A 27,264-nucleotide genomic window follows, 5' to 3' on the forward strand; every position below is an offset into this window, starting at 1 on the left:
TATTGTGGTATGGCTTACAAAAGACATAAACTTTTTGTGGAGAAAATGACAGTGTTGACACAGTTTGTTCAGCATGGAAAAATGAATGAAATTGATACTTTCTTATGTAATTTCAAAAATGTGTGTCTTTCTTTGAAATGCTAAAACAAATAAAAAATGTTGATAAGTTTAATGCTAACCACATTTCTAATACTTTTCATGACTCACCTTTCTGTGGCTTACTCTTTGCGTATTCTGTGCTCATTGTGTTAGGTTTATTTAACAAATCCTGTAATTCTTTGGTATAAAACCGAACAGAGCAGTGCCGTAATCAATTAGTAGCATTGATGTCCTTGCGCCCTGAATTTTAATTTCAATTCCAGAACATGGGAGAGGGGCTGCATTCGTCTCTTCTGTGCATTTTTAGTGTGATATGCTTGTTGTCTGTCATCGTACGACTGAACTAATTTTGCAAATTGTTGCAGGCACCAGGTCCAACACTCAGGAGGTCATCAAGGAGGAGGTAAGTTCTGTGCCTAGCCAATAATATTCATTTTTTTTTGGGGGGGGGGGGGGGTGTTAGGAGGCAGATGCAAGCTGTCGAATTTAGACATAGCAGTTCCCTCCTACATAAAACCTGCTGCTTGTCAGCATCCATTGTGTTGTTTCCAGGGCTCTCGGGTGTCCAGCCGGACGCGATCGTTGAAGTCCCACGATAATAATAATAATAATAATAATAATAATAATAAAGATTTTATTGTCTTTAGGCCATTACAGCAATTGACAATGTCAAATGAAGCTACAATTTATAATACAGTGTGATAAGGTATTGACTACTGAAATATTTTAGCTTATATTACAATAAATGTACAGTGGGTCATCTGTTGGATTACTGCATTTTACAGTTGAAGAATTCATTGATATCATAGAACGGGTGGGCAATAAACCATTCATGCAGTCTTTCTTTGAATGTATGTTCAGGAAGATCCTGTATGGCATGTGGCAGCTTATTAAATAGCTTGTGCCCTGTGACTTCATAGCTATTTATTGATTTTGATAGTCTGTGGTAAGGCGTGTATATGTGTTTGATGCTTCTTGTGTTGTAACAATGTACATTTTCTCTACGTTTCACATCTTGTAGGTTCTTCTTCGTAAAGATTAAGACATTGTATATATAGAGGTTTATTACAGTCATAATTTTTTGTTTAGTAAATAAGGGTTTGCAGTGAGCCTTATGTGAAGAATTTGTAATTATCCTAATGGCTTTCTTCTGCAATAATAGGATGTCATGTATATGACTACAGTTACCCCACAAGATAATGCCATAGGATATTATACTCTGGAAAAATGCAAAATAAGATGATCTGATGTATGTTTCAGGTACACAATTTCTGAGTTGTCTTAATAAATAAATTACTCTAGATAGATTACTACTAATATAGTTTACATGTTGGCCCCAGGATAACTTTTCGTCTAAATAAACTCCCAGGAATTTAACAGAACTAGGGTCATCAGATAGTGGCTTGTCTCTTAGAGTGAAGATTATCTGCTGAGTTTTATTTTCATTTAGCAGGAAACTATTTGCTCTGAACCAATATGCTGCATGAGTGAGTGTATTTTCAGCACAGGTTTTAAGATCATTAAGACTGTTACTGCTATGGAGAAAAGTCGTATCATCTGCATACAATACAGTGGTGGATCTAATAAACGAGGGGAGGTCATTGATCATTATCAGAAACAGGAAGGGCCCCAGTACAGATCCCTGAGGCACACCTACTTTAACATTTTCTATGTTTGACATTTCCTTACCAACACAAACTACCTGTTTACGGTTGTTGAGATAGACTTTTAATAGTCTGAGACTGTTTTCTTTGATGCCGTAGAATTCTAGTTTCTCTAGTAGTGGCATGTGCTCGACACAGTCGAAGGCCTTGCTTAGGTCACAGAATGAGACCTGAGCAAAGCCTTTGTTCTCAAAAACTTTGAGGATGTAACTGACTACCGTGTTGATTGCATCAATGGTCGACAGATTCTTCCTAAACCCGTATTGTGTAGCATTAATTATTCCTAGATTCTCAAAGTGAGATGATAATTGTTGGTACATGATGCATTCTATTACCTTGGAGAATGTAGGTACTATTGAAATAGGCCTGTAGCTAGATGGAGAGTCTTTATCTCCCTTTTTGTATACTGGGACAATCCTAGACAGTTTTAACTCATCAGGAAAATATCCCTCAAGTAAGCACTTGTTTATGCAATGGGTTAAGGGGTAGAGAATGCAGTCACACACTTTTTTTTAGCAGGTTGGATGATATGCCATATATATCTAAGCTATCAGATGATTTCAGTTGTTTTATGACCCCTTGTACATATCTAGGCGATACTTCGGAGAAGGTTACCGTGCTTGTATTTAGTGACTGTCTACCCCAATTTTGGGAGAGTAACTCTGATGGACTAATGTCTGGTTTGATAATTGTGTCTGCTATTTCTCTCACTGAATTAATAAGAAACTCATTGAGTGTTTGTGGTGGGATATTAATTTTGTCTTTTTTAGTATCTCTGGCAGCACTGTTAATTACTTTCCAAGCAGTTTTGCATTTATTGGTGGAATTATGTATGCTGTTGGCATTGTAGGTTTTTTTGGCTTGCAGGATGGCTTTTTTGTATTCATTCCTGCATTCCACATAGGCTGATTTGGCACAGTCAGACTTCATACTATTGTATATGTTGTACAGTAACAAAACTTGTTTCTTTAGGTCTGTCAGCTGTTTAGTGTACCATATATTTTGTCTGTTTTGAGATCTGGATTTGTGGCTGCTGTCCATTATTTTGATTTTCTTTTTGGGAATACTATGGTTAAATAGGGTCAAGAATGCATTAAAAAATCTATCAAATATTATTTTGGCTGGCAGATCATTACTTGATGTGTAATGTCCATCGACACTACAATGGCCAAACCAGTCTCTGTCAGCAAGGGAATTACGAAATGTTTTAATTTTATCCTCAGTTATGGGTCTGGTAATCACAACTGTTGGGACAGGTCTGTTTGCATTGCTCCTATTGAGGGGAATTTTACTTGCATAATTTAGAGATACGGAGTCATGGTCAGAGAATGGGAACACTACAACTTCGCATGTGTTTTCAGTGGTCTTGAAGCTTACAAAGATGTTATCTAAACATGCTTTGTTTCTTGTGGGCCTGTTATTAACATGATGTAAATTGTATTGTCTTAGCAAGTTTTCCAGATCTGCAACACTACCCTTACATTTAGTAACATCAAAATCAGCATTCAAATCACCTCCTATTGCAATATCATAATGTAGCCATTTAATATTACTTAATTCACTCAATAGCATGTCCATTTTTTCTAAAAATATGTTAATGCTTCCCTTTGGTGATCTGTACATGGATACTACTATTAGCTTATGACTATTAATGATTATACCTGTAACTTCAAAGTGCTGTTCATCACACAAGGAATTTAGGTCTAGTTTGGTTATTGTACAATTGAGTGACTGGTTGGAATAAATTGCCACACCACCTCTAATGTGCTTTTTCCTACAGTAGCTATTTACTATACTAAAATTGTCAAATTTGGCAACTGCAAGTTCATTCTCATTAGCCCAGTGTTCACTCAGACAAAAAATATCAAACTGGTTATCAAGTCCAAACTCATTTATGATAAGTTCTATATCTTTCAGTCCTTGAACGTTAAGGTAACATATTTTAAGATCCATGCTCTTATTGCTAACACACTGAACACTATAGTGATTGGTTTTCAAACGTTTTTCAGGGCTTATCTTTTGGATTTCTGCCTCTTGTTGCCTTTTACTAAAAAATTGTTCACTTGGAGTGGTAGCACATCCACTGTTGTATACCTACTCTTCCCTCCTTGTGATGATATTGTAGATGAAGCTGCTACTAGAGGAATTGATGTAACTGCTGCTATGGTGTCTGGAGGCACTGTTGTGGCATCTGGTGACTGAGGAGATAAGGTGGTTGCTTCTTCTTCTGCTGCTGTTGAATCTTGCTGGTGAAGTGTGATAGGTACTGCTGCTGCTGTAGGCATTGTTGTGGCAACTGGTGACAGTATTTCGGCCAATAACATTTCCGGCATCATCAAGTGGTTCTGATGGAATGGTCTGTCTGCTCATTGTCAGCGTTATTTATGTCCGTCAGTCGAGCTTCGATTTCCTGAGCCGATGGTCCGATTGCGGCCGCTGACATTCCGTTTGCGAGTGCCAACGCTTCGATTACGGCCACTGACCCAGGTCCGCACCATCCCCGGCATCGCGCTGGATGGTGAAAGATGCAGAATCCCGTGGAGTGTCCTCTGCAGCCGTCTTAGAAGGGTCTTGTGTCCGCTTGTGGCGTGACTCCTTGCTGGAGTTAAGTAATGGTTGCCATGCCTTGCTTAGTTGAAAACCTGTGTCTCAGTTTATGAGATTGACTGTTACGTGAATTTCAATGGCCTGCTTGAAGATGCTGTCCCAGTAGAAACTGGTAAGGGCCACAGTCTTGGTCTCTTCGTATTTCGCGTTGTGTCCAGTTTCCAATCAGTGTTCTGTCAGTGCCGATTTGGTGGGCTGGCCTAGGCGCGTGTGGCGTTGGCGTTCTTTGCAGCGGTCTTTGACTATTCGGATTGTTTGACCGATGTAGGATTTGCCGGAACCACTTGGAATATCATATACATCCGCTTTCTTGAGGCCAGATCCGTCTTTCACTGTCCCCAGTATGGCCTGTATCTTGGATGGTGGTAGGAAGACCGTGACAGTTTTGTGTTGTTTTAGCAGTCTTACAATTTTTTATGTCGCGTTGCCTGAATACAGTAGAAAGGCAAGGCTTGTTTCCTCATCTTTAGACTGTTCTTCATCTGGGTTTCTGCAGTGTTTCCGTCGTTGTGAGGGCTGTCTGGATCTGTCGTTTACTGTATCCGTTCTCGCGAAACACATTTTCTAGGTGTTTGAGTTCTTTGTACAGACTTTGTTCGTCCAATATCGAGTATGCCCTATGAACCAGTGTGTTGAGCATCCCGTTGAGTTGTGCAGGATTGTGGCAACTCGAGGCATATAATTATTGAAAACAGGTGTTAAGTGAGAAAAAGGCCTCTCTAGAACCCCGCAACAATTTAAATGACCGCTTTATGGTCTGACAATTGTTTATCGCTATAGTGTAATGTTTCGGTGTAAAATCTGTTAATTTATCTATGTTCCTTTTAATTTTGTATAAAAATGTGGTCATAGCTGGCTTAGACATTTTCGGTCCTCTAAGAGATGTTACTTCAAAAAATGAAAATTCGGGCCACATGCTAGTTTACGGACAGAGCTCCAGCATACTAAACAGGTTAAATTAGTTTACCAGATTGTAATCTTAACCACTGTGGATAAGAAAGATGGAGATATGGAGAGCATTTTTATTACCTACACAGACTTCTATTGACTCTGAAGAATGGGTGCTGTAGGAGGAAACAAATAAAGAAAAGCAGGTATTTCCGGAGTGCCGTATAGTCACCTCGACCTGAGGGCCAATTGTGAGGCCATTATTCTGAAGTGAGACCTTCGTAGAGGTCAGATTGTTGGCAGTGGTGGGAATGGATAGAAGATGAGAAAAGAGTTTTGTGGGGACAATTTCTGGAGGTGATGGAGGCTTCCATTAGGAGCTGTAAGGGTTTCACCTGTAGTGACGGGTTAACAGATGCGTGTTTTTAAACAGTTTCCTTATATCGTACACGCACTTGTATTTGTGTAAAACTGTTTCAGTACCACATGGAATCCTATTCGTGAATGTGCTTTTGAACATAGTATCATAACCAGCCAACTTCTTTATTCCATTATCATAAGAAAGCTGCTACCTTATTGGGTGACCACTGTTCAACAACCATTGTGAGGTTGTCGTTACACTGCCGACCACTTAAATGCTTCCTCAAGTGCTAGGTGGCAGAGCAGGGCTGTACGGGAAGTGATAATGCTGGTCCCAACTATGTTTCAGCTGTATATGGCTGGTCATTATCTGGAACCAAAAAAGTCCCTTCACCTAGCTTGCCACATATCTTGTTCGATTATTCGGCACAGTTTAGTTGAGGTTTCACGAAATGAGGTGTAGTCATAATTTTAATTACCGCATCAGAAAAATTGAGTTAAAGCCAAGAGACACATTAAGGGTTCAGTTGCTCTCTACATATTCATTTTTGGTGCATCACATTTTTCCCAATACTGGATGACTTGGAGGCTCCAGTTGTAGGAGTCTGCATTTTGCTATTACGGAAACATTCCACCCCAAAAGCCACATAATTTCCATTCTGGAAATCCCTGTCGTGCAATGGCTTTTTGCATGAGGTGCTGTGTCAGGAGAATGTGTGAGATGAGACAAAATTTGATTGCCCAAACAAGCAACCTGTGAGACTGTATGTGATGCAGAATTAGACGGACATTCTTGTTGAAATAAGCTCCCCCTCAGTCATTTTTCTGCAAAGCATTGACCTCACAGCCTCCCGTAACCTCCTGATGAGATTTTGATAGTGTGCTCCTGTGGCAGTTTACCCTTTATGAGAATAATCTGTTAGCCCCACACTGCGACAGCCCAATACACACTCGGCATCTCTTTGTCGGATGATGTTTTGGTCTCGATCTTCCCTGCCGTGGTGAATTCGCACATTTCCACTGCTTCCTCTGCTCATTTGTCTCTGGGTCACAGTGGTGTAGCCACGACTAGCCCACGATTATTAGGCAGCCGAGGATGTAATCTAGATTGGCTCACTTTCCCTTTACTGCCTCGGTGGTGGGCTTTTTGAATGAGTGCGAGCAGTAATGGAACTCAGCTTACGCTGACATTCGTAACGTACAAAATGTCATGCAAAAAACTGTCCTCTGTCTGATTTGTCAGTTTCTCAGCTATCCCCCTTGATTTATGGTATGCTAGTCTGAGTACTGTGCCTCCACTTCTGTTGGGGCTTCTGGTTCTTCATAGTAAAATGGTCTGCCACTTCATTCTTAGTCGTTCAGACTTATTTGAACTCCTCGGAAGCATCCGCATCACCTAACCACTGCACTGTTACTGTAAACTTGCGCCAACTTGGCACAGGTTGTTGTTGTGTTGTGTCCCTTCAGATTCAGAAAACGAATTACTGCACGATACCTCGTACTATCGATGGGCTGTGGCATTTTGCTTTGGCTTCTTTAGTGCCATACTACAGTATTGTGGTGTGGGATGTCGACACATACTAGGACTGTGTCTATCCACAAGCACCATCCCTAGCCTTCCCCAAATCTAGTACACATTATTTTGGGTTGACATTGCTTGCCTGAACTTTGCTTTCTTTGGTGGTATGAAATGCCTCCATTGTATGGATTCTCATTTAGATTCTAATGTAACAGGACCCATTAGAGTTTCATCTCCAGTGATAGTGTGGCTAAAACATTCTTCTTTTATTTCTGTTCTGCTTGAGGTATTTTGAAGCATTGGATGCTGATAGGTTTTCTGCAACTTCCTCAGGACTTTATAAGTCCAATTTGAGCACAGCTTCCAGTAGTTTGTGTTGTATAATAATTTATCTCTCTTATCACATAGTCAGTAACTGTTCTAGATCTTCTGTCCTAGCCATACCTAGTTATTTTATGGCTGTCTTGTATCTTGAAGAAGATATTTTATACCATCAGATTATTTATTTTTGTAGTCTGATGTACAGACTCCAGCTCAAGCAGTTATGTTCCGTATTATATGAATGCGTGGTGTCTGTTCTTTCGAACGTGTCCGAAAGAACAGCCACCACATGGAATCCACAGCTGTGAAACATTATACGAGGGTCAGTCAAAAAGTAATGCCTCCTATTTTTTTTTCTACGTTTAATTGTCAGGAAATTTAAATGCAATTACATAGGTTGAAAACCACAACATTGAGGATCATTTTGTCATTTTTCAATGTAATCTCCGCCCATCTCTACAGTTTTGGTCCATCTTTGAACAAGGGCATGTATCCCAGCACGGTAAAAATCACAGCTCTGCTTCCTAAGCCATTGACGCACGGATGTTTTGACGGCCTCCTCATCTTCAAAATGAATCCCACGATGAGCTTCTTTTAGTGGCCCGAACAGATGGAAGTCTGATGGTGCCAGGTCAGGGCTGTATGGGGGATGAGGCAAAACTTCCCATCCAATTTTGACAATCTCGTCAGAGGTGTGACGACTGGTGTGTGGTCTTGCATTGTCATGCAAAAGAAGAACATCTGCCATTGATTTTGTTGGGCGAACTCGCTGAAGACGTGCTTTAAGTTTGTTGAGGGTTGTGACGTATTGAACAGAATTTATTGTGCATCCCTGCTCCAAAAAATCAACCAGAATCACACCCTCTGTATCCCAGAAAACTGTTGCCATAACTTTCCCTGCCGATCGCACAGTTTTGAATTTTTTCTTCCTCGGCGAGCTTGTGTGACGCCACTCCATTGACTGCCTCTTTGATTCGGGTTCAAAAAAATGCACCCATGTTTCGTCCCCGGTCACAATTTTTTTCAGAAACTCATCTCCCTCCAAACGGAAGCGCTGCAAGTGTTGGGAGGCTATTGTTTTCCTTGCCTCTTTATTCTGATCGGTTAACATTCTTGGAACCCACCGTGCACAAACTTTTGAGTACCCCAATTGTTTAATAATCGTGATCACACTGCCTTTACTAAGAGAAATAATGCGACACACTTCATCTGCAGTCACCCGACGGTCACCACGAATGATGTCATCAACTTGCTGAATGTTGTGTGGAGTCACTGCACTCACCGGTCTGCCGCTCCGCTTTTCGTCAGTCAACGGTGTTTGCCCTTCAGCTTCCTTACGACGACGAACCCATCGTCTAACAGTGCTGACATCCACTGTCACAACACCATTCAGTCTTTCATGAATGCGTATGGGCGTTTCACCTTCTGCATTCAAGAATTCAATCACACAACGCTGTCTCAAACGAACATCGATGTCGGCCATCTTACAAACTTCTGCTGTGCTGCCACCTGTTGACACAGAAAGTTACTACTGCAGTGGATTGCAGAAGAAGGTTTGAGGAATGGCGCCAAATTCAAATTTTTCACTTAACTTAATTTCTTTAAGTAGAAAAAAAATGGGAGGCATTACTTTTTGACCGACCCTCGTATGTAAAGTGAAGGGGATTGTGCTGTCAGCTGCAGCAGGACACATTTTAATTTGTCGCCTCTGACTGCGCGTAATGTCCTGCTGCAGTTGATAGCAAGATCCCCTTCAATTACATAAAAAGGTTCCCTCTTACCATAATATTGTTTTCCTTTACTTTGACCTCCATACTTCCAAAAAACTCCTCTTTCTTGCCACAATTAATTTTGTCTAGTGAGGCATATAAGTGGATTACTGTGAGATTATCACCTAATTCCACTCTGGCTCTGAGGAGTCTTCCATTTATGTATGCAGTATCTGTTACGGTTTCAGTATCTTCATGCACAGAACAAACTCCATTCTTAGCTTCCTTTTTCTTACCATTCCCCAGGTACTACGATTTCACCTGTTCCATTTTTTCCACTTATTCCTAATAAATTTATCTTCCTCCTATCCCTTAAGTTAATTATTTCTTCACATTTGCCACTGAACGTAATTGTATTTGGGAATCTTATACTTCTTGGTTTCTTGATACAGCCCCTTCTGGTTGTGGGGTAAATACCAACAAGGAGAGAAAGAAGGCAATAGAAGTGACCATAAGATTGCACTGTCTCGACTGATTGTTCTCTAGTCAGTGAACCCCTCGTGCACTCACGACGAGGTTGCCTCGAGATAGTGTGTGCTGTTGCTCCTTTTTGGTGAAAATGTCCATACAGTCATTGATCTTCTACTAGGATGGTCCAAAACAGATTTCCTATTCATTAACAAGGGCCAGTTCCTTGTCAGTCTTATAAATATTTTTCGCCACAGTTAATTTGGCCGCCCTGTAAAATCGCTGGATACAGCCGAAACCCTCAAAATATTGTATTGTGAGGTATTAAATAAATGTTCGAGGCAGTGAAAGGACAGTTACCTCTGGTACCTTGAATAATGTTTAGACTACTGGCAGCTTAAGCCACGTTGAAACAAAAAGCAGTTCCTAAACTAAATTTTAGTCCAGGATGAAATTGCAGTCCAACATTCTAATTTTGCACCAGATTATTTCCTTTGAATAGGTTTCTCTTGCTGACCCTGCCTCCATCTGTATACATGATACAGGCACCTTTGTTTTTATTGAATGTAACTTCAAAAATATATAATTTTGGGCCATCAGACTTCATCCAAAATTATAATCTAAAATTTTTTCGTAACACATTTTTGCCACTCAGTTGTATAAAATAAATTTATAGCATCTTTGTTTACAAGAAGTGGCTGTAAATAAAAAGGTTGTTGTTTGTATACAGAGGAGTCCAGATAAAGAAGACACTTTGACAGTTAATATCTTAGGAAAATGAGGACATATTATTGCAATTTTGTGCAGTAACGTAGTGTATAGTTTCCTCAATAGATGGTGGCATGGGTCTTCCAGCAGATGACAGTGTAGCAATGAATGAAGTAAGATTGTCGTTTGAGCAACACAAGGACGTATTGAAGTGGTACTGGAAGCACGAAAACGTAATGGAGGTACGACGACAGTGGCAAAATGTGTGCGGCCACCATCACGTACAGCAATTTATCGTATTCGTGATAAATTTGGAGCCAACGGCAGTGTTCAGGATGTGCATAAGGAAAGGTGTGGCTGACCAAAAACGTAAACAAGTCTAGCTTCCAGTGCTGCAAAATTTTACTAGGTCACCTCAGAAATCTGTAAAGCAGGGCACACACGAAAGTGGGTTAAGCCAATCAAGCGTACAGTGAATTCTGAAGGCTGTAAAGTGGAAAGTGTACATTGCAAGATTGCTGAATGCTATGAAAAAGGATGACCCAGATTGAGGGATAGAGTACCGAGAGTGGTTTGAAGGCATGCTTTGTGAGCGTGAACAGTCTGCAGGGATGGTTATCTGATCTGATGAGGCACAATTTAAGCTGAACGGCACTGAAAGCAGCCACAACTGCATGTACTGGACTCCTGAAAATGTTCGCGTTCACGTGGACAAACAAGTCAATCTATTGCGTGTTGATGTACGGTGTGGTGTCATTGTGCAGTTTGATTTTCTCATATTACTTTGAAGGTACCATAACTGTTGAGGTGTATCTTCATATGTTGCAAACACTGATTTTATCTACCAGCCGAGAGGTGTTTGAAAACACAAGATTTTACGTACAACAAGATAGTGCTCTGCCTCACTACCCCAGAGACATCAGAACTCACATGGATGTAAATCTACCTGGATGATCGATACGTCAAAGAGAAGCTGTTCAGTATCCACTGTGGTCTCCAGACGTTACACCTTTGACTTCTACCTTTGGGGGACCTCGAAAAAAGGTGGTTTCCACAAAGCCAGTTACACTGAATGAGCTGTGAGAAACCATTGAGGCATCCAGTGTGGCTGTCACACCAGCAAAACTGACAACAGCAGTTTGGCCAACAGTTTAGCAGCATCGACGTCGTTTGGCTACTAATGGGGTTCACTTTAAACACACAAAATGACCCCCCCCCCATGCAAGAATTGTAATGGTACACTACGTGATCAAACGTATCCGGACACTTGGCTGAAAATGACTTACAAGTTCATGATGCCCTCCATCGGTGATGCCAGAATTCAATATGGTGTTGGCCCACCGTTGGCCTTGATGACAGCTTCCACTCTTGCTGGCATACGTTCAATCTGGTGCTGGAAGGTTTCTTGGGGAATGTCAGATGTCAGCCCATTCTTCACGGAGTGCTGCACTGAGGAGAGGTATCAATGTTGGTCAGTGAGGCCTGGTACGGTATTGGCGTTCTGAAACATCCCAAAGGTGTTCTGTAGGATTTAGGTCGGGACTCTGTGCAGGCACTCCATTACAGGGATGTTATTGTTGTGTAACCACTCCACCACAGGTCGTGAATTATGAAGAGGTGCTCGATTGTGTTGAAAGATGCAGTGGCCATCCCCGAATAGCTCTTCAACTGTGGGAAGAAAGAAGGTGCTGTGGTAGTGCCATGAAAAACAACAAGGGGTGCAAGCTCCCTCCATGAAAAACACGACCACACCATAACACCACCGCCTTCGAATTTTACTGTTGGCACTACAAACTGTGGCAGATGTTCACCGGGCATTCACCATACCCACACCCTGCCATTGGATCACCACATTGTGTACCGTGATTTGTCCCTCCACACAGCATTTTTCCACTGTTCAATCATCCAATGTTTACGCTCCTTACACCATGCGAGGCGTCGTTTGGCATTTACTGGCGTGATGTGTGGCTTATGAGCAGCTGCTCGGCCGTGAAATCAAAGTTTTCTCACCTCCCGCCTAACTGACATAGTACTTGCTGTGCATCCTGATGCAGTTTGGAATTCCTGTGTTATGAGCTGGATAGATGTCTGCCTATTACACGTTACGACCCTCTTCAACTGTCGGCAGTCTCCGTCAGTCAGCAGATGAGGTCGGCCTGTACGCTTTTGTGCTCTGCGTGTCCCTTCACATTTCCACTTCACTATGAAGTCGGAACAGTGGACCTAGTGATGTTTAGGACTGTGGGAATCTCGCATACAGATGTACGACACAAGTGACATCCAATCACGTGTCCACGTTCGAAGTGTGTGATTCTGTGGAGTGCCCCATTCTGCTCTCACGATATGTAATGACTACTGGGGTCGCTGATACAGAGTACTCCTGGCAGTAGGTGGCAGCACAATGTACCTAATATGAAAAATGTGTGTTTTTGGGGTGTCTGGATACTTTTGATCACATAGTGTATGTCCTTTTGATCTGCTAATACTGACTGTCAACCAGTGTCTGTTTTTTCTGACCCCTCTGTATGTAGCATGTTGTTCGCATGGTACTGATAAACACAGATTGAATTTTTAAAACATAGAATTGGCGAAGTGTCATTGTTTTCTCGTCAGTAGTTAATGGTTTTCTGTGAGTGCATTGTAGGTGATCTGTAACCACTGTGTAAACAGTGATTCAAGAACTAGCAAACTTGTTACTTGCCTATTGGTTGCATTTAACTGCTCCCCTGATGCCTATGAGTATCTGACACACATCATACAAGCACCTAAGACCAGGTGGGCAGACAAATTAAGTAAATATTAATTAACCCCTACTTATAATGTTCCTATATGAGTATATTCTGTAGATTGTGTCGAGCAACATTGTCAGACTTGACTTCATTGGTTGGATACTGGGAGTATACTGATGACTAAACAATGGAGCAGCCCATTTTAGACTACTGCTCAAGAGTGGAGGACCTGTACCAAATGGGACTAAAAGTTAGTCCCATATATATACCAAATGGGACTAAAGTCTTTTCCCCCAACATTTGAGGCTTTAATGAAACAAATTGGTTACATGTGTATCGTTCAAAGTATTTTCCATTGCTGGCAACTACTTTCTCCCATCTTTTGGGCAGTGTACGAATCCTGCGTCGAAAAAATTGTTCATCTTTTGAAGCGATCCACGAATCGATCCAATTTCCGACTTTTTTGTGAGATCGGAAGTGTTGGTCAGCCAGACCGTGCACTATTGATCTAAACAGGTGATAGTCAAGAGGGAGCAATGTGTGGAGAATACGGCGGGTGAGGTAGGACTTCCCATTTTAACGTTTCCAACTACGTTTTGACCTCTTTCGCAATGTGAGGTTGAGTGTTGTCCTGCTGCAAAATCACTTTATCGTGCCTCTCGCTGTATTGCGGCCATTTGTCTTTTAATGCTCTGCTCAAACGCTTAATTGCGTTCGATAACGAGCACCTGTGATTGTTTCACTCAGTTTTAACACCTCATAGTACACCAAGCCGAGCTGGTCCCACCAAATGCAGGGCATGATGTTGGAGCCGTGAATATTCGTTTTGGCTGTCAACGTGGAAGCATGGCCGGGATATCCCCATGATTTTTTGCATTTAGGGTTATCATAATGAACCCGTTTTCCATCCCCGGTAACAATGTGATGCAGAAATCCCTTCCGTTTTTGCTCTGAAGCAACTGTTCACAAACACACAAATGCCGTTCAACTTCTCTTGGTTTCAGCTCACATGGGACCCAAGTCCTCCTTTCAGAATTATGCCCATAGCCTTGAGACGTTTTGAAATGTCTTGCTGTGTCACTCCCACTAATCGTGCCAATTCTTCTTGAGTTTAACGTGAGTCTTCACTCAGCAATGTCTCCAATTCTGCGTCATCGAACACATTCTCTCTTCCACCACTATGCCGGTCTAAGACATTAAAATCACCGTTCTTGAAGTGTTGAAACCACTCAGTACACATTCTTTCACTAATAGCGTCCTTAACATACGTATCGGAGAGTATTCAATGAGACTCAGCAGCTGTTTTCTTCATACTGAAACAAAACAGTAACACCTCCCGCAAATTACGAGAATTGGGCCCGTAAACTGACATCTGCAATCAAGAACAACTTTATGATGCAGACGCAAATCAACTAATGTTTGAATGAGGTTATGTTGACCGAGGTCCAAGCTAACTGCCTGGCGTCTGCGATCTGTTTCTTTCGACCGCTACGTTGTCGCCACCTATCGGCAAACGGCGGAAACAAAGTTGTACACCTTGTAGAAATATACCACAACTCCATACATCTTGCTCCTATTGGCCTGTTAAAAGATAAAACAATTCCAGTGCGCAAAAAGGAATTTAATTGGTTATTCTCTTGCTATATGTGAATGTCATAGAGACCCTGATACTCGCTATAGTTTACAGCGGTTTGCAGAGAGAGATTCGATCGCGTGGACTCGGATTTCCGGTCGATAGAAAACTGTCACATCATAGTACTGGGCGCGAAGGTTTATTATATGGTGCTTGATTCTGTACTATTAGAATGATTATTTGTTTACAATAACAGGGTGTATACAAGCCGGGACATCCGGGAAAAACTCGGGATTTTTTTCATCCGGGAGAGAACGGGAAAAACCCGGGAATTTTTTTAGAATTCCGCGATTTTTTTTTAGAATTCCGGGATTTTTTGTTTTAGTTTTCGGTAAATTTTTGTTATTTTGACTGGTAAGAAATATTCAAACAAAGGATAGTACTGTACCCCACTACTGCAGAATAATACTGCAACAATAAAACCTGAACGAGAGAAAAAAACTAAAATAAAAATTAAGGTGCAAAGGAAATGCGCCATGTACAACAACAAAACACAGTGCTCACACAAGCATCTGCCAGCAGCAAGATGTGTCAAAGGCTTTAGGAAGACTATGCAATGCTTCATAACAACAAATTGCCTCCGATGAGCGTAACGTCATAACTGTTTACATTGGATTAGTGTGAGCAGTTGCGTGCGGGCCCATGCGCATGCGCAGTTGAGTCGCGTATGTGTAGTACCTTCTCCCACTTCTGGCTACAAAAGTGTGGCTGTTATTAGCTGTATAAGCAGTAGCAAGATGCTACTCGGAAAAATTTTACTGTCGCGCGCAAGCTGCCATATTCGCTGGGAGCGATCCGGGGTATCTGCCCCGGGCGGCAATTTCAGTCAAACATCAATCGCCTTGCAGAACAATGAAGGTATTTTTGTCGGTTTGCTAAAGAAATGTGGTTTTTTTAATCTTTTCCGCTGAGGCAGTATATTTGTACGAAATGTTTAATTCCACACTATTGGCTAGTTTCAACTGTTCTCTGCATTTCAAAAGAGCATGTTTTCGTCTTCTTGCAAGTATGGCATTATGTCATAACCAAGAATGAAATAATACAGTACTGGCACTCCAAGAAAATTTACAACCGAATGTGGACGTCCGAATGTGCACTTTAAACTGAATTATGGACGTTATTATGGTCCACGAAGTTCCGATGCTCTTGGAATATCCTCTGATGTCTTGTTTCTTTTATGACGTAACGTAAGATCTTTCAATGTTTTACACGTACGAACATACGGGCTTCTTGCGTCATCGTAGCTGCGCAAACGGTGTGAAAACTGTTATCTGGCGCCCTCTGGCAACTGCTGAAACGGACCTCTTTCTAACAGGTCGCGGGAAAATATCGCGAATGATTGATTGAAAAGCGTTACTTTCAAAGTAAATTTCCTTTTACCCAAGATGAGCTATGTGCGATGAATTTCTTTAATCACAGAGCGTTTGACTCTCATTTAAAAGTCAGCTCTTTGAGGATGACGATTTAGAAAAATTTCGAGCCCAGAAGATCAGACATGTATGTCTTTGTTAAAAATTTTAGTGGCACATTCGTATGATGTATCTTAAAGTGTAACACGCGCAAAGATGATCAACGCTATACCTGAAAGTTTAGCTTCTGTTGCAGCTTATTAATCGTTGATACCAATATTGTATGTGAAAGCTTTTCTTTTCTTGTAGCAACACTATGTATATTAATTTAAACCATTTACTTTTCCTATTTGTGTGTACGCGCTACTTAACAGTGATAATGCTATTGGCTGACGACATGACGTGTCGTGTGCTTTGAATATCCGCTGTATCGGCTGGCGAGATCACGTGACGTGAGCTACGACTGGCTTACAAACGCACGTTTCAATCTCGACAAATTGATAAGTTTTACAGTTCCGAGGAGAAGTATACTGTTACTTAACACGGAAAAAGTGTATTTTCACCCGGGGGAAAGTGTATTTTTAACCGGGGAATCCGGGATTTTCTTTTCCTTGTCCACGTACACACCCTGAACAGGCGCGACTCGTGGTTTCTATACTGGGGAAGGCTGCGGCATTTATCAATCGGAGCCAATATAGACCTCAGGTTACGTTACAGATTAGTCCGACATAAACAACTAAGAATTCAGGGGGAGGGCAGATCACTCTCTACCCATAATTTTACGTACTGTATCTTCTATAATCAGGTATTAATTTATTAAATATCATTAGAAGTTGACTTCGAGTTAAAATATTTGGTTAATGTTTTTATACGTCATCATTACATTTTCTGACGCTTTGCAGCAAATCATATGGAAAGACGCGTTTCGGAGAGATCTTTAATGCGATGAATGTTAACTTTGCGGCTGCTTAATATTTTTGGTGTTTTCAGTTCTAAATTTAAGGCGTTTATTGTAGTTTACCTCCAAAGCTCGAAGTTAAATGTTTTTCGCTGGAATTATGTTTTTTGACCTTTGCGTGAAAATACTTTAAGTCAGTGATACCAGTTTCAGTCCAGGCACTATCAGTACTATTTGTACGAAGACACGTGAAACAGAAAAATGCATTTTTCGCTTCACAACCATTCAGCTGCATCGTACATTGCTCTATTAAAACTGCGTTTGTATCCTTGCCTAGATTTGCACTGTTTCTGTTCTTGATTGATCGTTAGATCGGGTCTGTGTGCACCAAGTTCTTTCACTTGCATCCTATGGCCGTGTTCCAAGTTTTTACCGATTAAATTGCACACTGAATTCACATTGCGCTGGTTTCACACTCGCGGTATGTCGCAGATATTCACAAGCAAGTAAAATTCACTAAAATCTTGCAAAATACACTCCGAAAAAGAAACTTGCTAATATCACGATATCAACAAAAGCAGTCAGCATCAGCAAGCAAGGAAAGTAAAGTAATGGGACAAATTTCGCGCGCTTTGTCCTCTAATCACTTATGAAACTCTCGCTAGATGGCAGTACTGATGTTACGGTTAGAGAGCCTGTGGTTACGGTCGTTTAGTGCACTCTGGCGGGATATTTGCAAACGTATTGTAAATGTGGATAAAATAGCCAATGGTAGAAAAACAACAACTATGTAAAACATTATCAAAACAATAATACTAAACGTCGATTAATGACGCATCGAAGCGTAGTAGAGATGTGCAGAGACAGAGATTGGATAGCGAAGTTTCGGCCACTCTGCATTCCTTTATTACATAGATAGTGGAACGTGAAAAACGTGTGGTGGTTGGTATGACACCCTTAGGCTGCAAGCTCTGAGCCAGGGGGGCGCAGAAAGCAACGTGTTTTCTCAGTTGTGCGCATGACGTCACGGTGGAAGCAGCTGTGCCAAACAGTACACAGTTCGAATTGTGTGTGTTTTCTTGTGTTTTGTGTTTGAAGGAGTATTTTGATTGAGTTCTTTGTTCTGAGGTACTCAGTCAACAGCGGAAACATTCGGAATTCGGGAGTGTTAACGGATTTTGCTGTAATTGATATTTGATTCGGAACTGAAATACTGAGCGATAGTGGACAGCGGGATCAACATTGTGTTCGCCAGCTCTACAGTTCATGGTTCGTCCTTTGAAATTCTTATTGGAGAATCTACAAGTGAGTGAGAAAATTAATTTTTACAATGCCAGGCTGTGCTGTTACGGGCTGTTTTTCCTACAACCGGAGCACAAAGGGAACTGACGTAATGTATCACAGTTTCCCGCGTATTGAAACATTACAAAAACTATGGTTGTCGAAATGCTAAGGCAGTGTAAATGTTGCGCTTGCACGAATATGTTCTCGCCATTTCGCATAAACAGATTACTTAAGGTATTTACAGTCTGAATTGCTTAATTTGCCCCGAAAAAGAATGCTCAAGCCAGATGCAGTTCCTTCGTGCAATTTGCCGTGCAGTAGTGCGACTGTCAATGTGTCACCCGCAACAGAAGACAGAACCAAACGGTATAAGGAACGAGAACTACATAAGAGATCTCTGGAAACTCTGGAAAAGCTGTCACCAAATAAGAAACATCATAATAAGAGCACATGTACAGATGACAGTTTTTTTTTTCAGACACAGATAAAGTTACTTTGATGAATACTATAGCGGCTTCAGAACGCTGTTCAAACAAGTGTGTGCAACTTCGAGCTCTTAATTAAATTTATTTCAATGCGATTAAATGAATAGTTTCTGATTTATCTGAGCCGAGGTTTCGAATTTCAAGTGTGTGTCAGTGTGGTTGTGATCTGATATTTTACCGATGTGTGAGGCATAAGCTGCGAAAGAATATAACTCATCAGTTTTAACTGTAATATTTTAGCAGCAGAAAAGCAGTTTAGACATCTCGATTCTGGTATAAACAAAACCTTCCGCCAAAAACTTGACGTAAACACGCATGCCGTGTCGTCTGCTTCTGAGCGCTTGCTTCCACGCTGACGTCACTAGGCCAGCCAATAGCAGAGCAGAGCGCTTACTGCCCAACCTTATTATACCGTGCTCTGAGCCTTCGGGTCGCCCATAAAGAGCAGTACTATGTAGAAGCCACGCCCCCAAACAGCTACTACATGCAGCTTACGGACGTTCCAAGGCGCAGCCTAAACACTACTAACCGTTCGGAAAACATCTATCGATACAAACAGTTCCAAAAACGTTGACCGTCGTTATTTTAATCGGAATGGGAAATGTGCGAAATTCGTCCTGATAATTTAAATTTTGTAATATGTTCTTGCGAAATTTACTTTAACATACACTGCTGGCCACCGTAAATGCAACACCAAGAAAGACAAGAGGTAGCACAACAAAATTTATTTTGTAGATAACATGTTGACCAAGTATCAAATGATTACGTTTACAGACATCTGTGACATGTGGTTCCTGCCAGAATCTGTAGCCAGAGTAGCCGCCATTGCTGGAGATCACCGCTGCCACACGTCTCGGCATTGAGTCAAAGAGACGTTGTATGTGTTCCTGGGGTACAGCAGCCCAAGCAGCTTCCACACGTTGCCAAAGATCATCTGGTGTGGCAGCTGGGGATGTAATCTGGGTCACTCGTTGAGCAACCGTGGACCACATGTTTTCTATCGGCGAAAGATCCGGAGAGCGAGCCGGCCAGGGAAGCAATTCAATCTGGTTATTGACGAAGAACCTTTGGACAATGCGTGGCACGTGTGGTCGCGCATTATCCTGTTGAAATATGGCTGTGGCCGAGCCCTGAAGGTAAGGAAGGACAACTGGCTCCAGCACCTCGGATATGTAGCGCCGGCTATTTAAAGTACCAGCAATGAGTACTAGAGGCGTGCGAGAGTAATATCCAATACCGCCCCATACCATAATACTCGGTGCAAGACCAGTGTGGCGGTGCATAATGCAGCTGTCCAGCATCCTCTCTCCACGGTGTCTCCACACTCGAATCCGACCATCGTGGTGCTGCAGACAGAAGCGTGCCTCGTCAGTAAAGACGACGTCATTCCGTTCTGCCGTCCACATCCGTCTGTCATGACACCATTGGCGACGGAGACGTGTGTGGTTCTGCGTCAATGGTAGACGGAGCAATGGACGTCTTGCGGACAGACCACTCTGCTGTAAACGGCGCCGAATGGTACGCGCAGACACTGGATGATGCGTTACAGACGCAATGTGCTGTGCTACGGTTCGGGATGTCACTGAGCGATCCGTCACTGCCATGCGCACAATTTGCCTATCAGCACGTGCAGTGGTGCACCGAGGTGAATGCGATCGACCACGTCGGTCCGTCGTACCCTCCTGCATCCAACGGTCACATATCCGCATTACAGTTGTTTGGTTTCGTCCAACACGACTAGCGATTTCTCTGTATGATAATCCACAATCTCGGTAAGCCACTATCCTTCCTCTGTCGAACTCGGATACTTGATCAAACGATGTTCGCTGTTGTCTACGAGGCATAACTGATCGTCTTGTGAAACAACCACAAGGTAAACACACGTGCCGAACGTACACTCGTCGAAGTCGCCAAGCCTTAAATGGCGCTATGAGGTGGCGCCACAGGCGCGCGTGATGTGCGTCTGCGCTGAAATTCTAATCAGTTGCATATCTCATCGCTGCAAACCCATGGTGTAAATTTCACTTGATTCGGATGCTTCCTTCAGGGTGTTGCATTTACGGTGGCCAGCAGTGTATATTATGGGGCGGCTCCGCCTCAGAGCCTTTAGTTACGAGCCGCGCCTGACCCTGAATAAGAGGCAAGCACTGTGTTAAACAATTTCCTCTCTGTTTTTATTTCACAGGTGTCAACGGTTTTCTTTAGATGACCTGTCGGAAAGCTCGACCGACGAAGCTGCAGTGTGCAAATTCAGAAAGAAGGTGCGGGTACGGAATTCTTCTCACGACGGAAGAAGAAGAAGAAGAAGAAGAAGATCGGACCGCGGCACTGTCTGTGGTAAATTCTTCGAGCTGTACTGCGATATATGCGGCAGAGGTTTCAGCCGGATCGGATATTTGAGGCGGCACGCGGCTACGCATTCCGAATCGAAGAGGTACTCGTGCGGCCAGTGCGGGAGGTCTTTCGGGCGCTCCGACAACTTGAGGGAGCACGAGCGGCTGCACGGGGGGGAGAGCTACGGCTGCGCCGTGTGCGGCAGCGTGTTCTCGCAGCCGAGCCAGCTGAAGCGGCACGCGCGCCTGCACACGGGGGAGCGGCGCTTCCGCTGCGACGTCTGCGGCAAGGCGTTCCGCGAGCGCCGCTACCTGCGCGACCACCTGCGCGTCCACACGGGCGAGCGGCCGTTCGCCTGCCACGTGTGCGGTAAGTCGTTCACGCAGGCGGCGCACATGCGCGTGCACGCGCGCCTGCACACCGGCGACAGGCGGCACGGCTGCGACGTCTGCGGCAAGCTGTTCTTCCGCCGCACGCACCTCAAGCTGCACGCGCGCGTGCATGCGGGGCTCCGCCAGAGGCGGAGGAAGGCGCGACGCTAGAGGGCTGCTGTTCGCCGTATTTTACCACAGCTTACGGATAATTACAGAAAATCGTAAGGTACCGTCCTCTGCTGCTTGTTCAGAAGATCCAAACGTGTCAGTGAAAATAAAGTGTTACAAACTTCTGAATATTTCTGAAGCGTTTGTACGTTGCTGAGAGACGTTTGTAACGTGGCTGACTGTTTGGATTTTGTGTGCGAGATTTTGTTGTGAAGTGCGTGTTTTTCTATACTGCATAGTGTGTGGTTGAACGTAGTGTACCTATTGACAGGAATACTATCACTTCAAAAACTCCTTGTGTCTGGAGGTGTTTTTTCATAATTTGGACCGGTAGCAATGTAAAGGCTTTGCCCAGTAGCTGATGGTAGTATGGTATATATTTTGATTTTCATTACATTCGTGTCATTAAAATTGTGTTGTGCAAAGCCCAAGCAACAAGGTCCAACGGTTAAATATTTGGAAAGGGCGTGTCATTTGAAAAGTTGTAAAACAGTTATTTACTATTAAGTGGAACTAGTCCCAGAATTTACAGTAATGATAAAAAGGTATTGGTCAAAGTGGCGGGATTGCGCAACTTCAGATTGCCAATCGATGCGTGATTTAACTCACTCGATTGGATTTGGTAATGTGCCACTCTCGAGGGTGTCGAGCGGTGGTGTGGAGGACAGTGTGGTTGCAGAACAAAACGTAAAATAGTATGTTTATTACAATTAATAGGGGTTTTATTTCGTGAAACTATTTTCAGAGTGTTGGATGTCATTGTAGCTTATTGAGAAATGCATGTGATGAGGTGGTTGTGAATAAGCCGTGCTGCTTAAACGGCAACAGAAGGTTTGTCCACCAACTTTGAGAGGGATATTGTGGTTGCACAATTTCAACAGAGACATATGCTACAGTGTGTATCTATGTGATGTAGTAGATTTATACTGTTTTTCAAAGATTATTTTTCCCACTGGGCATTGTTTCATTGCGGACCGAGACTATTCTTCATTCTAACTTCCAAAATTAGGACAAAAAAAATGTATTTGTAGTAGTTGGGTTTGGAGCTGTGACTAATTTACATTTCTAACATACACAGCAGCATAGCTTTCTCTGAGAGTCTTGGGTTTTATTTAAGCCTTAAAGCCAGTAGTTTCCATGCTCGCACATAGTATTTTTCAAAGCTGGGTGGTATTTGAATTCAGTGTTTCACTTAACTTGCTCTAGTGCCGAAATCATTTGCAGAAAATTAATGAAACTTTTGCTAATTGTTAACAGTATAGGCGAGAGTGCCCAATTATCGGTTACTTTTCTTTACGATTATATTTGACATACTTTATTTCATGCTATTTTAAAATAAAATACACTTTTGCATGCCACAAGCATCCCAATAAAATATATCTTATAAAGGTTTTCATTACTGATATTATTTTGGTCTCAAACTGTACATTATCTGACTTACGAGCAATTTGGTGTTTTTAAATTTGTGTTCCTATTATCTGATAATAGTCAGGATTAAGTACACTTCAATATAAGAACAAATACTTTTATTAAATAACATACAAGAACCTTATTTAAACAACATAGAGATGTTATTCATTTGTTTACCATGCAGTACTTGCTTAATTTATTACAACGATCACATACAAATGTTTTCCATCCCTTCTTGGCAATGCCAGAACACAATTCGTGTGCCCAACGAAGAAATTTTGTGCAACGGATCCACTGTTCGCTACTTGGGTCTAATTTGTAAGTGTGATTGCAATATAGGCACTCCTTGTCCACACTGTCTTCGTCATCAGTGGAGACGAGAGGAACACAACCGTCCTCAGACGAGGAGGAAGATGAGTAACGCTGCCTTTTGTTTCCTTATTTCTGTCTTGTTGCAGGTGTTGTTGATCTGCAGCAGTTCACCTTTCCAAAGATAAACATTCTGACAGGGCTCTGGCTAATATTGCGTTTGATGGACCTGGTTTAGGTCTAGGCTTATCTGTTGGGCCTTCCAATTGCAACTTTCCTTAAAGTGATTTCTTGAAAGGCGAGCTAGTGATTGTAGCGGCTTTACCAGTGGGACCTGCTATTGCATTCGTTTGGCTGACTGTTGGAGGCAGACACACATGAAAAGGTGAAACAATTTTTTTCGTTTGGCTGGGCTCCAAAAGTTCAGGATCATGGCCCATCACCCAACTGGATAAAGTCCATCGATCTAGGGGCAGAAATCCATTCCAGTAAGATTATGCCATAGGTGGCAAATCATTGGAAGCGGTAACGACCGTAAAATACTTAGGAGTTACTATCCGGAGCGATCTGAAGTGGAATGATCACATAAAACAAATAGTGGGAAAAGCAGGCGCCAGGTTGAGATTCATAGGAAGAATTCTAAGAAAATGTGACTCATCGACGAAAGAAGTAGCTTACAAAACGCTTGTTCGTCCGATTCTTGAGTATTGCTCATCAGTATGGGACCCTTACCAGGTTGGATTAATAGAAGAGATAGACATGATCCAGCGAAAAGCAGCGCGATTCGTCATGGGGACATTTAGTCAGCGCGAGAGCGTTACGGAGATGCTGAACAAGCTCCAGTGGCGGACACTTCAAGAAAGGCGTTACGCAATACGGAGAGGTTTATTATCGAAATTACGAGAGAGCACATTCCGGGAAGAGATGGGCAACATATTACTACCGCCCACATATATCTCGCGTAATGATCACAACGAAAAGATCCGAGAAATTAGAGCAAATACGGAGACTTACAAGCAGTCGTTCTTCCCACGCACAATTCGTGAATGGAACAGGGAAGGGGGGATCAGATAGTGGTACAATAAGTACCCTCCGCCACACACCGTAAGGTGGCTCGCGGAGTATAGATGTAGATGTAGATACTAATATCTGTGTTCGTGGATCACGGATCCCTCACAGCATTCAAATGAAACACGGTCACTTGTGTAAAGTAATGGTAATGATTTTATTAGATTAAAAATGTAGTTATACACAGTTCACATACTCAAAAATAGTTGCCAAAATTGTTGACACATTTATCCCATTGTGACACGGGCTGGTCGATTCCATCCTTCAAGAAGTTAGTAGGTTGCTGTTGGATCCAGGCCTGGACCCAGTCACACACTTTGTCATCCATTGAGAATCGATGTCCGCAAATAGCTTGTTTTAGAGGTTCAGACACGTGAAAGTCGTACAGTGAAAGGTCGGGACTGTACGATGGATGTTGCAGCAGTTTCCCACTGAAACTGTTGTGATGTCCAGGACAAGCATCGTCTTCCGGTGACTCACGCCCCCTCAAGGGATCATTTGCGCCATTCCACAACACTTGAACAACTCGGACTGTACTCACTGTATACAGCCTTCGTCTGTCGATACATTTCACCACCTCCAACTCCCTCTGCTGCCACAAATCGAATCGCTCCTCGTCGTTCCTGCTATTTGCCTGCACGTTTGGTAGTGGCCGATAACTCGTGTGACCACCTTCTCTTCGGCGTGAAACCACTCTGGCGCTATGCGACATCAAACAGTGTGCACGCCTCAGTCTTTCTGCCAATAGATGACGCCACCGTACCCGCAGTTATGTGGTGCCACCTTACGTGTAAGGCAAAGGTAGACGCACTGACCAGGTATCATTTGAATGAACCTCATATTTCCCTCTTATCTTGACGCTCACCACTACAAGTAAGTGTCTCCTTACATTTCAAACAACCACACTTTTCGATGCATGCTTGTGCTAAGTAGCCAGCACAATAAACTACTGAACACCATTCAGAGGAAAGGTCTTGCTGTGAGGAAGAAAAATAATTGCCATCCATAGAGGAACCAGGGGTGTTCGGGATTCCAATGTCTCCAGAGCTCTCCAACAGCTGAAGTTAATCACCTGTTACATCTACATGGAAACTCTGCAAATCACATTTAAGTGCCTGGCAGAGGGTAACACAGTTGTTCAATAACACCCCAAATCACGTGGGGCAATAGCATGTTGTCAGCATCATTCTCACTATTTGAAGCGTCAGAAGGTTTCATTAGCCAGTTAATAGTGCTTGTTCGGATCAAGCACCTTATTGTTCTGACTGTTGGATTGCGGTTGTAGCCTCCTTTCTGACGGTACACAGAAAATAAATTCTCAAGAGCATCTTGATTCATTCTGCCAGTCAGTAAAAATTTAATGCCGACAGTTTGTTCCTCAAGAAAAAAACTGAGCAATAGCATACAGTCTGAATTAAACCCGTAATGCATGGTGGTATTATTATTTTGTGTGTCTGTCAATTTTATTTATGGTACTTAAGACATCCTTTGCATTCTGTAGCATTTCCATTACTACTGGGCATTGTTCTGATAATGCACACCTATATGGAGTAGAGGAAAATGCTGTCCTGCTATTCAAAATATCAAACAAATTGTTCATAAAGTCTATAAATTAAGCAGCTGTGTTCTCTGCTGTATCATTCTGCAATTCTTTAGTCACTACGCAAGTTCTGGTAGCTGCAGCAAAAGAATGGCTGAGGACCTGGACTAACATTTTGACATTCATTTTCTGGAACGAATCAGGCTGCAAATGACTGTCGGTGAGCTTTAACAACATTCTGCTTTCTTTGTCCTTCGTATCGATGTCATATGTTTTCCTGACGTCTTCGAATGAAACACCGCCATTGTTGAAAATGTACTCGCCACTAAGCAGATTGTTTCGTATGCTTTTGAATAAATGTGGGACATCGTAAATATAAAAGTCTCTGTCCATTTGCAATGAAGTAACATCTTTCAGGCGTAACCTGTAAATGCTTCACAACACTTACTAGCTCTCTGATCACAAACAACTAATTTTGGTTCTAGGTTTGCATTTTGCAATAAAATAATTAGTTGCTGTAAGAGACCCAACAAAATCTGAATGTTTTACTCCTGAATTAGACAAAAAAAATATGAAACGGGCAGTTTCCAGTTACTGTAGAGGCCTCTAATCATAAAAACAAGTGCCTAATTTGCAGGAAGTGATTTCCTTCCCCTGTCATCCAAATCTTCTAGACCACCTACTAAATCGAGATCTTTTGCATATTCCAGATGACACATTGACATCTCATCAAAAGATACTACACATGCCTTTTCTAAATAGGTTTGTGCCTCAAATTTCTTGCTAAGTTGACTAAAAAGGTTTTTGTTAAACCCTGATAGAAATTTTGTGGCGCCAACCCATCGTCTAATAGTGGACAGTCCAGGTAATAAGATAGCAAATTTTCACAAAAATTTATATGCTGCAGGAGATTTGTGAAACAACATTTGAGAGATTTTTCTCAATAGAAGACCACGGACGTTTTTTGCTCTTATGCTGAATTGCGGCCAGTGCCCTGGAGTAATCAGATGGGAAACAAACTGCTGAGCACATGTGCAATATTATTTGAGCTCCTACAATGCAACAATCTACGCTTAACTATTGACAAGTAGGAAGTTTTGGTTTTCAATGATATGTTCATATTATGGATTTTCTATTTCATTTTTTTGCTTTCTAGGAGTATCATCACATATCATACAGAGTTTTCTTTTAACTTGTCTAGCAGGCATTTTTATGATTTCTTTCAGGTCTGGAAATGGTTCACACTTTTATGGTGTTCCATTTGTTTCTGCCAGAAGGTAACTAGCTGCACTGTGTGTTCTCCTTGGAATACTTACTTTCGTATCATAAGTTCCCCCACA

General features: G+C 42.2%; 1 protein-coding gene across 1 annotated transcript in view; it reads left to right on the plus strand.

Annotated features, from left to right (window-relative positions):
* The window catches only part of LOC124553474 (zinc finger protein 227-like), an 82,261-nt gene extending 60,664 nt beyond the window's left edge, over positions 1–21,597 (plus strand). The window contains exons 9-10 of the mRNA XM_047127331.1: positions 465–502; positions 20,907–21,597. Coding sequence (XP_046983287.1) covers positions 465–502; positions 20,907–21,597 — 729 coding nt within the window. The remainder of the gene's footprint in view (positions 1–464; positions 503–20,906) is intronic.
* Positions 21,598–27,264: the final 5,667 nt, after the last annotated feature.

The sequence above is a fragment of the Schistocerca americana genome, chromosome 11 (genome assembly GCF_021461395.2).
Source record: "Schistocerca americana isolate TAMUIC-IGC-003095 chromosome 11, iqSchAmer2.1, whole genome shotgun sequence".
Lineage (NCBI taxonomy): Eukaryota > Metazoa > Arthropoda > Insecta > Orthoptera > Acrididae > Schistocerca > Schistocerca americana.